Here is a 13,984-nt window from a genome sequence, read left to right as displayed (position 1 = left end):
AATCCATATATACATCCATGCACATGGCTAGAAACAAAATTATACTTTAATGCATACACTGTTACAAAAATAAATGCCCACAAACCAAATAAGTTAATGATAAAATGAATTCTGCAAATGAGTTACCAAACATATGTATACATACATGTATCAAAAGCATTGAAACTGACCACATTGTGACTTTTGATTAACACAAGGACTTTAACAGGTCATTGGTCTAAAAAATGTGTCCACAGTTGGTGAAAAGTACATATTTTCTTATGCCCATCACAAATATCCTCAGCATTTGGATGGAAAAATAAACCATAAAAAGGTGACTGATTCCAGGAGATTAAGTGTTTTTTTTGTGCAGGGACTTTCAATCACTAATGTTTAGGACTGACATTTAATCCTGTTATAGCAATTACAACATTTTCAGAAATTATGTTTTGATAGACTGTTTCTTATATTTCTCACACTGTTGGTCTATGTTTTATTTGATTGCATGGTGCATTCTCGATCAGTCTCAATGAATTTGTGTTGCTGGTACTTTTTTTTCACCACTAGGGCCTACACCACTGCAATACTAGAAAGCAAAGAATTCTGATTCGATTATAACTTTGAAATGCTAAGAAAAGATTAGAACCATGACAAACTATCCAGATGTTTCCTGATATCTAGTACAAACCCAATTTGTTCCATTAAATCTGCCATTTTTAAGGTTTTGCTATTTTTTACTAATTAAAAACTAAAACATAAAAACCAAATTAAGAAATACAAAATAAAATAGAACATGGATTCATGGGATGAAGTATTTCTTGACATCATGAAGACATCAACTACAAAGAAAAATGCATGTCTGTTTTGATTATAATGTTTAAAAAATAACTCTTAAATCTGTTGTAAAATTTAATCATTTACTAGTACATGCACATTGTATATTTTGTAACCATTCTCCAAGAAAAGCTAAATTTATTATTTGACTGGTATGTTCTAAAATTTAGTGCAGGCTTGTTTTCCTCATTTTTTCTAGCCCAAGTTTTATTTCTTTTCATAAACATTACTAAAAAAAAAAAAAAAAAAAACTAAGTGCACTTATTTAAAAACAACTGATGCCATAAATCTGGAGTAATGGACAATAACTATTACATATATTTGAAATCAGTTTCTCTTCTGAAAGCACACATGAGCACACTGTGTACACACTGTGTACATGCAGATGTACACAGTAAATCCATTTCAATGTGTGATAGTGGACTGTTAGACCAGCAATATACTGACAGTTCTCCACAGAGCAAACTGATGTCATCATACTCTACATCATCTCATTTTCAAACACAGTACACTGATATCATTCTACTCTACACCCCCTTACTCTCTACATAGTAAAGTTATGTTCTACTCTTCATCACCTCATTCTCCACAGAGCAAACTGATGTCATCATACTCTACATCATCTCATTTTCAAACACAGTACACTGATATCATTCTACTCTACACCCCCTTACTCTCTACATAGTAAAGTTATGTTCTACTCTTCACCTCATTCTCCACAGAGCAAACTGATGTCATCATACTCTACATCATCTCATTTTCAAACACAGTACACTGATATCATTCTACTCTACACCCCCTTACTCTCTACATAGTAAAGTTATGTTCTACTCTTCATCACCTCATTCTCCACAGAGCAAACTGATGTCATCATACTCTACATCATCTCATTTTCAAACACAGTACACTGATATCATTCTACTCTACACCCCCTTACTCTCTACATAGTAAAGTTATGTTCTACTCTTCATCACCTCATTCTCCACAGAGCAAACTGATGTCATCATACTCTACATCATCTCATTTTCAAACACAGTACACTGATATCATTCTACTCTACACCCCCTTACTCTCTACATAGTAAAGTTATGTTCTACTCTTCATCACCTCATTCCCAACAGAGCAAACTTATATTTTACTCTTCATCACCTATTCTCCACATAGCAAACTTATATTCTACTCTTCATCACATCATTCTCCACAGAGCAAACTTATGTTCTACTCTTCATCACATCATTCTCCACAGAGCAAACTTATGTTCTACTCATCATCTCGTTCTCTACAGAGCACACATATTCCACTCAACACCTCATTCTCCACAGAGCAAACTTATATTTTACTCTTCATCACCTATTCTCCACAGAGCAAACTTGTATTTTACTCTTCATCACCTTATTCTCCACAGAGCAAACTTATATTTTACTCTTCATCACCTATTCTCCACAGAGCAAACTTATATTTTACTCTTCATCACCTATTCTCCACAGAGCAAACTTATATTTTACTCTTCATCGCCTATTCTCCACAGAGCAAACTTATATTCTACTCTTCATCACCTCATTCCCAACAGAGCAAACTTATGTTCTACTCTTCACCTTATTCTCCATAGAGCACACATATTCCACTCATCACCTCATTCTCCACAGAGCAAACTTATATTTTACTCTTCATCACCTTATTCTCCACAGGGCAAACTTATATTTTACTCTTCATCACCTCATTCCCAACAGAGCAAACTTATGTTCTACTCATCACCTTATTCTCCACAGAGCAAACTTATATTCTACTCTTCATCACATCATTCTCCACAGAGCAAACTTATATTTTACTCTTCATCACCTTATTCTCCACAGAGCAAACTTATATTTTACTCATCACCTATTCTCCACAGAGCAAACTTATATTTTACTCTTCATCACCTATTCTCCACAGAGCAAACTTATATTCTACTCTTCATCACCTCATTCCCAACAGAGCAAACTTATGTTCTACTCTTCACCTTATTCTCCATAGAGCACACATATTCCACTCATCACCTCATTCTCCACAGAGCAAACTTATATTTTACTCTTCATCACCTTATTCTCCACAGAGCAAACTTATATTTTACTCTTCATCACCTCATTCCCAACAGAGCAAACTTATGTTCTACTCATCACCTTATTCTCCACAGAGCAAACTTATATTTTACTCTTCATCACCTATTCTCCACAGAGCAAACTTATATTCTACTCTTCATCACCTCATTCCCAACAGAGCAAACTTATGTTCTACTCTTCACCTTATTCTCCATAGAGCACACATATTCCACTCATCACCTCATTCTCCACAGAGCAAACTTATATTTTACTCTTCATCACCTTATTCTCCACAGAGCAAACTTATATTTTACTCTTCATCACCTCATTCCCAACAGAGCAAACTTATGTTCTACTCATCACCTTATTCTCCACAGAGCAAACTTATATTCTACTCTTCATCACATCATTCTCCACAGAGCAAACTTATATTTTACTCTTCATCACCTTATTCTCCACAGAGCAAACTTATATTTTACTCATCACCTATTCTCCACAGAGCAAACTTATATTTTACTCTTCATCACCTATTCTCCACAGAGCAAACTTATATTCTACTCATCACCTTATTCTCCACAGAGCAAACTTATATTCTACTCATCACCTTATTCTCCACAGAGCAAACTTATATTCTACTTTTCATCACCTCATTCTCTACAGAGCAAACTTATATTCTACTCATCACCTCATTCTCCACAGAGCAATCTTATATTCTACTCTTCATCACCTCATTCTCTACAGAGCACACATATTCCACTCATCACCTTATTCTCCACAGAGCAAACTTATATTCTACTCTTCATCACCTCATTCTCCACAGAGCAAACTTATATTCTACTCATCACCTCATTCTCCACAGAGGAATCTTATATTCTACTTTTCATCACATCATTCTCCACAGAGCAAACTTATATTCTACTTTTCATCACATCATTCTCCACAGAGCAAACTTATATTCTACTTTTCATCGCCTCATTCTCCACAGAGCAATCTTATATTCTACTCATCACCTCATTCTCTACAGAGCACACATATTCCACTCATCACCTTATTCTCCACAGAGTAAACTTATTTTCTACTCATCACCTCATTCTCCACAGAGCAAACTTATATTCTACTTTTCATCGCCTCATTCTCCACAGAGCAATCTTATATTCTACTCATCACCTCCTTCTCTACAGAGCACACATATTCCACTCATCACCTTATTCTCCACAGAGTAAACTTATTTTCTACTCATCACCTCATTCTCCACAGAGCAAACTTATATTCTACTCATCACCTTATTCTCCACAGAGCAAACTTATATTCTACTCTTCATCACCTCATTCTCCACAGAGCAAACTTATATTCTACTCATCACCTCATTCTCCACAGAGCAATCTTATATTCTACTCATCACCTCATTCTCCACAGAGCAAACTTATATTCTACTCATCACCTCATTCTCCACAGAGCAAACTTATATTCTACTCATCACCTCATTCTCCACAGAGCAATCTTATATTCTACTCATCACCTCATTCTCCACAGAGCAATCTTATATTCTACTCATCACCTCATTCTCCACAGAGCAAACTTATATTCTACTCATCACCTCATTCCCCACAGAGCAATCTTATATTCTACTCATCACCTCATTCTCCACAGAGCAATCTTATATTCTACTCATCACCTCATTCTCCACAGAGCAAACTTATATTCTACTCATCACCTTATTCTCCACAGAGCAAACTTATATTTTACTCATCACCTCATTCTCTACAGAGCAATCTTATATTCTACTCTTCATCACCTCATTCTCCACAGAGCAAACTTATATTCTACTCATCACCTTATTCTCCACAGAGCAATCTTATATTCTACTCTTCATCACCTCATTCTCCACAGAGCAAACTTATATTCTACTCATCACCTTATTCTCCACAGAGCAAACTTATATTTTACTCATCACCTCATTCTCTACAGAGCAATCTTATATTCTACTCATCACCTCATTCTCTACAGAGCAAACATATTCCACCCATCACATCATTCTCCACAGAATAAACTTATATTCTACTCTTCATCACCTCATTCTCCACAGAGCAAACTTATATTCTACTCATCACCTCATTCTCCACAGAGCAAACTTATACTCTACTCATCACCTCATTCTCTACAGAGCAATCTTATATTCTACTCATCACCTCATTCTCTACAGAGCAAACATATTCCACCCATCACATCATTCTCCACAGAGTAAACTTATTTTCTACTCTTCATCACCTCATTCTCCACAGAGCAAACTTATATTCTACTCATCACCTCATTCTCCACAGAGCAAACTTATATTCTACTCATCACCTCATTCTCTACAGAGCAATCTTATATTCTACTCATCACCTCATTCTCTACAGAGCAAACATATTCCACCCATCACATCATTCTCCACAGAGTAAACTTATATTCTACTCTTCATCACCTCATTCTCCACAGAGCAAACTTATATTCTACTCTTCATCACACCATTCTCCAGAGTAAACTGATATCACTCTACTCTACGTCAAATCATTCTCCACAGAGTAAACTGATATTCTACTCTACGTCAAATCATTCTCCACACAGTAAACTGATATCATCATACTCTACATGAAACGATCCTCATATCTACTCCACATCACCTCATTCTCCATTGAGTAAACTAATATAGAATGATATCACATCATTCTCCACAGAGTAAACACATTTATCATTTCATTCACATTATTTATCTATATCACCTCATTCTCTATATAGAGTGCACTCTGTATCTCCTTATTCACCATACAGAGTAAACTGATATCATTATACTATCTCCTCATTCACAATACAAAGTAAACTGATATCATTATATTCCATATCTCCCCATTCACCATACAGAGTAAACTGATATCATTATACTTTATTATATATCAGCCCATTCTCCATACAGCTGAATAAAATCTATCAACAAATACTTATTACATGAATAAAAGCATGGCATCAGAATGCAGCAATACCTTTTTTTTTTCAAATACAGAGTAGCTGGTCACTGACACTATGAACATGAACATAACATACCACACATTTATCAACTTATTGCACATGTTTCTTTTAATCTTGTTCTTGCCAGAATCTCTGCAAAAAACGCAGAGATGTTAACACAGGAAATCCTGTACTAAAAACCAAGAGCGCACTGCACTCTTTCTTTAATTTGCTGTGATGCATGCAAAACCCACATCTCAAAGAATATGTGTATTAAAATGTGTATTAAAGGACTTTGTTACTGCACTGGTCAAGTTCTTATGCTTGGAAATAAACCAAACCAGTCAGTAAAGTTTTTTTTTTTGTTTATATAAAATACAGTTTCTGAGATGCTGAAAAAGGAAGGCAAGCCGAGACAAAGAGTGACAATACTGTGACAAATCAAAGCCACATATCATCAGTGCAATTGGGGCACTCTACACCTGCCCTGTGACTAAGTGGCTTAAGAACATAAGTATTAATTTATTAAACAAATATTTAGGGAAAATACTGACAAAGAAAATTTAATGGTCAGAGTAATTTTTGTTTAAACATAATTCAAACATTTTCTCAAATTTGTGGTTTACATTGCTTTATCACTACATATTGCTATCATCACTGTATATGTATTTTCCTTTCAATTTACCAATCCAGATTTCAATCAAGTCCACCATGTGGATACGTGTAGTGTCTCAAGATGGGGTTCACAGCAACTTTGCAATAACTAGGAAGTGGAACATTAGCTTTTTTTCTTTTACTCGTTGTAGAAGTGAATTATTTACCTGAACTCGTGAAGAGAAGTAATTTCAGGTAAATGAAGTGCTAGCAGACAAATATATCATTGCCCCACCATTATGTGAAATATGACCATACACCTATTCCGCTGATCTATTTATCTAACAGTTTCATACATCACGAGGGAAGACCCTATTTGCATTGATAAAAATAAATATACCACAAGTATCACACAATCTCAACACTAAAACAAATCTTAGTAAAGCATTAAAACAAACTGCCAATGTAATAATATCTGTTCAAAGGGATGTTGAAACAATGATGCTTTTATCCCATTAAGCCACCTGTACCCTGCACACAAATCAGTCCTGTCATGGAGACTGCCAAAATGGGAAGTTCAGTTGTGTGTTAAACAAGTTCTTTTGATCTAAATTCTCACCCATTTTAGCATTGACCAGCAAACAATGCTTGGCATTGGTCAAAAAAGAGCTGATTAATTTTTTTTTACAGCAAAATTTTATATATTATAGACAGTTCTGGAATATGGTCTGGAGGCTCTGCTATTTAGTGCTGGATAACCAACTGTCTCCTTGTGTGGGAAATCTTCATTGTGGTTTATGTGTGGCAGGTAAGCTTTGTGAGAGAATGCTGGAACTTCCTCAATTTGCAAGCGCTCCACTGGATATCCATTTGGGTGATTTAAGAATCCGGATGTGTTCCAACCATGTGTTGCTCCATTCAAAAGAGCATTGCTCATCCTTGACAAGTTTGTATCACTTTTGACATAAGGTAAAACTTTTTCCCTCCTCTTTGCCTGCTGCTGATCATACTTTGCCTGAAAATAAAAAAAAAAAGTATGTAAAGAGTGCAAAAAAGGAAGTTCACAGGAGGTAGTTTATAACTCTAGTTTCCTCCATCCATAAATCTGACAGCTGTCTTGTATAAAGTGAGCATGACATAAACACCAATGAATCACACTACAATACATATATCTTTCCCTATCAAGTAGTTGTCAGCCTGAAAGTGAATTATTTTAATATTAAGCAGCACAGATCCATAGTCTAGCCTGCTAATATCTCTGAGCATTATAGCATTATACATATGCTATTATTGCAATTCAGAGTAAAAACTAGGCTTCTCATTCGTCACTACACCTTGGACAAGCTGCTGCAATCAAAGAGAAGATAAGGAATACAGCCTGGGGCGTTAAATATTTTTCACAGACACACTGACTTTACTTGCCTTCATTTTCACAAGAGTTCTAATGATTCAGCATATAACAAGAACAACCTTTGGAAAAACTTCTGGTCACATCTTCTTGTGAAAACTGAATTGCAGACCCTAGCAACTAGCAATTCACCTAATGCAACTATTTTCTCTGAGCTCAACCGAGGTGCCCAGTCGGGTCATGAAGTAGGAGAACATGTGTGCGTTGGCTGAAGTACCGGTATTAATTCAAGAAAAAGTTGTTCACAATGCTTTTCATTGTGATACATTTGTTACGTCAAGATGTTGCGTGGACATACGTCCTAATATTTCCTCTCGAGGATAAATATTTGCACTCAACCTTCGGGTGAAAATATTAATCTTCTCAATGAAATATTGGGCTGTATGCCCACTCAGCATGCTACTACATTTAATTAGAAATACTAACCCTTGTATCAATACAAAATCAAGACAAAAAAAAAACACCATCAAATTTTTCCCATGACAATGTTTGTACCTTGTTGTAAATTAGGACACCGATAATAGCTGTAAACATGCCCAACATGTTCATCCAGGTGACTGGATTCCGCAACATGATCAACGATGCAGAGATGATCACAATTCTTTTTGTTGCACTTGCAACTGCATAACTAAGTGGGGTGATGAGGGCAAGAATGGAAAAGGCCACCACATTCTGTATCACATTGCACGCACCATCAACAACTAACAAGTACATGGTACGTCCCAAATTGCCACTGTTCATCTGGAAAGAAGACAAATATACACCACGGATGAGACAGACACTGGGATGAAAAAGCGAACTGAACACTGAATTAAATTCTGAACATTTTTTGATGCATTTTTTGTATAAATAGAGAGGAATTACTCCAAAAATAGGACAAATTTCATGCCTGATACAAGGGTCTCAGTTTATGTACGCCACAAAAAAGCCATTACTCCACAATACATACAACTCATCTTTAACATTTCAGCACTTTTTAAGGTGGAATTTATGTATACAATAATAATGAAAATCATGCCAAAAATGATTTGTTTGTGTCATTAAAGATGCAAGCTTCATGAAACTGTGCAGATTATTTCTCTATATCCTGTAGTTCTCTTAGAATGTTTCAAAATATTGGTAGTAGTGGTTTTTGAAAAGGTTGAAGAAGTAAACTAATACTGAATAGTAACCAATATTATCTGCATCACAATACAATGGAACTACAGATAAGCAAAGGCTTGGAAACCTTGGCATCTACCAACATGTACCTCAATCACAATCGGCGAAGCAAAGTGATGGAATAATGGTATAATTTGTAACGGTGATGTCCTGTGTCAGGATGGCTGCAGTCTATTTTACTTTAATCATGTTAACAGAAAACAGCTGACTTCTGTCAAGTAAATTTAGGAACAATGTGCTAAACATTTCCTATGTATTAGGACAGACCTACAATGATGTATACAGTTATGGAATTTTCTATACACTTATCAAAAGGACTTACAAGCAAATGGGCAAATTTCAGTAAATACCAGATGAAATCAAATGAAATTTTAACTTTTGGCAACAAGTTCTGATTGTTTTGCACCCAGAAATAGATCTCCTCTTCAACAGCCCATTCACATATACTTATTATACACTCTTGCCATTAGGTGGAGCCTTTTATCTTATAGTGACTTTGTCCATCAGTCCGTTTGTCTGTCTGTCAATCTGTGCGTCCATATTCGTGTCCAGGCTGTATCTCCAATTGTTTTACACGGAGAGTTTTAATTTGATGGATACAAACATACACAGATGATGTGTCGCGAATCACATTTGTCCATTTGGATGGTTGTCATGGTAACCACATACCTATCATCAACACCCATGAAGATTTCCCTCAGCCGTTATACTCACCACAATGCTGCTGGTATTCTTTTATTCATGTCCAACAAATGCATTTGTTTGGGCGTACATATATGATGTGTTCACCTGAACTTGTTTTCCTTTTGATATGATTGCAACTGATGGCTTACTGCCATTGCACCTTTTTAAGAACTACACTACAACTCCCTGGACAGGAATACCAAAAAAGTCAAAATACTTACCACAGCTTCATCTCTCAGGATTTTCCGCAAATCAACCAACAACCAAAGAGGAATAAAACATAGTGTGGAGATTTTCGCCAGAATAAGGAGGAGTCTAATGTGGTGAATGCCTGTATCTCTCAAGCACTGAAAATTGAACAGTTGTACCATATTTTAAACACAAAGATATATTTATATATATATAAAGGGAAAAGAAAACAAAATATCATCAGGTTAAAATAGATGCACCCTAATTCCTCAACCTTATGCATATGAAAGGGCCATCTTCAGCGTAATTTATGCATCCACCTTTTAAATTTCATTTTGGGAACATAACTACATTGGTTGCAAAAAGGATGAAGAATTAAAGTAGCTAGTGTTCTTGGAGCATGGCCGCTTCCTTACAAAAACATATTATCCTGAGACCTAACACCTGCAATTGTGGGAGGAATAAACCATCTAATTATGTGTAAATTAACCCTATTTTTGAAAACTTTATGAAGAAAGTTTGTTCAAAACACTTTGTTTAAAAATGCCCTAATACAGTACAGAGTCAAATAGCCAGTGCACAGTGGATTTGCACAGTTGTATGCTTTTTGTGATTCTTTTGTAATATTGAATTCACAATCTTTGCTAGTGTCTAGAGTTTCAATGGATTGAGTAATCTAGTCACTGGAGGATTTCAAATGACCTAAAATGTCAGTCCAAAAAGTGTATTTTCAGGGGCAAACAACTGTCATAGATTAATACTTTTAGGGCTAAAAATTCATTTTCCAGTAGCATATCATCCTACATGTATCTTCCAAACAAACCTTAAAACACCTTTCTAGGATCAGCGGAACTGTCTTCCAGCAAGGTGAGCATCTTGGTCATGGACAATATTTGAGGTCATTTGTGTCACATCTGTGTTAGAAACATGTATTTCTGATTGGACTATCCATGTCCTGAGGAAATGACTCCTGCATAACACTGACCATTCAGTGCTATAACTAGCTAACAAGTCTAAACACATCTAGCAAAAATTAAGAATATACATGTATTTACACCTTACTATATTTTGTTTCTAAACATTGAAACAACCTTAGGATGGTTGTTGGTTTGCCCCAGGCTCTGAATACTTTCTTCCAAGTATATTCTTGAGTACAACATAAAACACCAATCAAATATGAATAAAGGAATAAATAAGTAACGTTGAAACCTTACAAAAATGCTCTGAAGATAATTTTTACAGGCTCCCATTCAACCTAATATTGTGGCATTTCCACAAACACCATTCAAACTACATGTAAATGTATAAACTTTTCCTCAATCTTAAAACATTTAACTGAAAGTTATTTGGAAACAAATGAAGTCTTTTCATTGACAATGACTGTAATGACAATATTGGATACACAAATCTGAATATATCTCAATCCTTGCGGCCTTTCAATTAAACACTCACCTTTTTAGAAAATATATTTTGAAGTGAAAAGCCCATAGTGGCAAGGAGAGCACTGGCTAATCCAATTACATTGAATGACAGCTCTGTAACTGTGGCAATGGCTACACCACCAATTATGGGCAGTAATGAAAAGTACACCTGTTGAAAACAAAAGGATGTTTCTTGATACAAATAATAAATAATAATAACAATTTAAAAAAAAAATAAAACAGAAAAACAACCAAGTTAATTTATCAATGACACAAACAATGAAAACAATGCAAACATGACTGCAGCACAATGCACGACATTCATGTATGCAATTTGTATACCTGACAAAAAAAAAAAAAAAAAGAAAAACATGTACATTTCAGTTAAGGAAAATAACATCCATAATCTTTTGATATACAGTAACTGCTAGGTCTACATAGTGACAATGAACACTGGAACACAGACATTCAAATGTTAATGTGTCATTCAAAATATACATTCACCTGTACTTATTGTTATTTAATAAGACATAATAACTGCATTTATCATAGTAGTACTGACCTGATAAGTCTGCCTTTCCCCCATCAGAATTCGTGACAAGAGAACTGTAAACAGCGGCATCGTAGCTTTAACTGTTTTTGGAAAGACAATAAAGGGTAAAGTGTCGTATAGCATTTTAACAGCAAAAGTTCATGTTATTTTTATGTTTTAGGCATACCCGAATTGTTCAACCTTTTCAAATGCCTCTGCAATCAATATTTTGCAACGTCCTAAGAGAACTATGGGGTGTAGTGATGTAATTTTCAGTTTTAGGAAGCTTTCATCCTTAATGACACAAACGAATCATTTTTGTATCAGTTTCCAAATAATTGTATGCATTCACTACACAAACTGTTTCAGATGTCGAAAATGGTGAAGATTTACAGTATATTGTGTTTTGATGGTTGCAATTAGAAACAGATCAAATCCTAATGTCACATGACCTGTTCCATGGTTGTCACAGCCTTTGGTTTTCAAGACAGTATATCGATACATGTATGTATGAATCAAAGAAGTGTACCAACTCCATGAGCACAGGAGCATGTGCAAAATCTGCACCTAAAAAGTTAGTCTGACTACATGGACCAGTAGGACTATTGTGTGTGGAGACAGGGCGGGGAGATGTCATGATGTGGATTTGGTCCTGTAGTGGTAAGTGGTGAACTTATTCGGGTTGCTCTCCACCACAAAAGCTAATGACGAAATCTTTGATTAGAGGTTGATTCGCCATGAATACAGAGTATTGAAATATTTATCAACCTACTAGACAGTGTACTTACACTACTAAAAAGTACCCAGCCCAGGTTATATCTAGCAATGTGAACTGTCTGCTTTCACATGACTTTCACCCTACACAAACTTAAAGTTTTATGTCTGTGTAACCCACGTAGGCTAGATCAGGCTTAGCCTCACCACTTATGTCATTCTGCAGACGTACATGGGCAATCAGTATTCATCAATAAAACTTCTTTCAGGTGTCCATTCGAATCATCTCAATAAGCCCAATCAGCATGCCAAGGTGGGGATTCTAGTAAACTACCATGGTGTAAATACCGTGGTGCACCATTGAGTCGACATACTTGACTGTATAAGATGTACGTCCAACCTTGCAATTTCCACTTTCTGCCTGTGTTGGTTTATGAGAGACCCCATCTTGTCTTATCTATATCTGCATGACCTTACATGACCCCTGAGATGCTGATTGAGCTTACAGCACAAAAATAAATCTCCATTTTCACAACATGAGGAAAATCAACAATAGTCAGTAATAAACCGATATCAGCTGTAAAAGATGTATTTAAAAGCTGGACTAGTTTGTATAATATTGTACTGTCTGAAATATTGTATTTTCAATCTCTTCATATACAAAGCCTAAAGTTACAAAAGGTATACCCCTGACCAAGCTTCAGTTTCACCATGACTACAAGCTGCATGAGAATATTCGCATCTAGCTAATGTAACGTTACATTTTGCTTACCTGTGTGAGCATATGACACAGGAACTTTCCATATGCTGATATGTGCAGTAACCGAGTTCGTGAATTTCGCTAAGGCTAATGGTATTATGAGACTCAGGTAATACCTCCGAGGTATATTTTTCACTGGGGGAACTGACAATACTTTCGTAACGGGAATGGTATACAAACAAATAGACATAAGCTGAACCATTGCAACTGTCATTGGATATGGAAAGTCAGATAACAGGGTTTTCCCAATAATGTTTTGGGCAGAGCTCACTGTATACCATGCTGCGCAGAGAGATATCACCTTCACAACGGTGAAATAATCAGCGTGGTCTGTCATCGTAATCTGCACAACAAAGAACAGAAATTACAGAGAAGACATTGTTTGATCTGAATGACAGAAACAGACACTGTTACTGTCCACCGTCCACGTTGTTGTTTCTTGAGCAGGAAGTAAACGCAGATGGCGTTATTGTCAGCGCCGCAACAAACAAGCCAGACAAATGCAATGGGATAAAATTACATTACATTTGTTGTGTATTTAAATGTTAACATAATCAACATATCAAATTTACCAACCAAAATTCACATCTGTGCTAATATACTGAGAGAAAATATTATCCATTCACTGGGTTAAGTTTAGTCAGC

At 35.8% G+C, this 13,984-nt stretch overlaps 1 protein-coding gene across 2 annotated transcripts; it reads right to left on the bottom strand.

Moving 5' to 3' along the window:
* Nucleotides 1-4,499: 4,499 nt before the first annotated feature.
* LOC135471191 (solute carrier family 35 member E1 homolog) lies at nt 4,500-13,771 on the bottom strand. Of its 2 annotated transcripts, XR_010444421.1 has the most exons (7): nt 13,352-13,771; nt 11,896-11,966; nt 11,365-11,502; nt 9,945-10,070; nt 8,374-8,619; nt 5,398-7,485; nt 4,500-5,355 (listed from the first exon to the last, which is right to left on the bottom strand). XR_010444421.1 is itself a non-coding variant. In XM_064750300.1 (6 exons), the coding sequence occupies exons 1-6, from the start codon at nt 13,674-13,676 to the stop codon at nt 7,168-7,170; spliced, it is 1,224 nt and encodes a 407-aa protein (XP_064606370.1). In that variant the 5' UTR covers nt 13,677-13,771; the 3' UTR covers nt 4,500-7,167. The 2 variants fall into 2 exon arrangements, 1 of the variants encoding a protein (XP_064606370.1); XM_064750300.1 differs by having other exon boundaries at nt 4,500-7,485.
* Between the last annotated feature and the right edge of the window lie 213 nt (nt 13,772-13,984).

The sequence above is a fragment of the Liolophura sinensis genome, chromosome 7 (genome assembly GCF_032854445.1).
Source record: "Liolophura sinensis isolate JHLJ2023 chromosome 7, CUHK_Ljap_v2, whole genome shotgun sequence".
NCBI lineage: Eukaryota > Metazoa > Mollusca > Polyplacophora > Chitonida > Chitonidae > Liolophura > Liolophura sinensis.
This window is presented reverse-complemented; position numbering and strand designations above follow the sequence as displayed.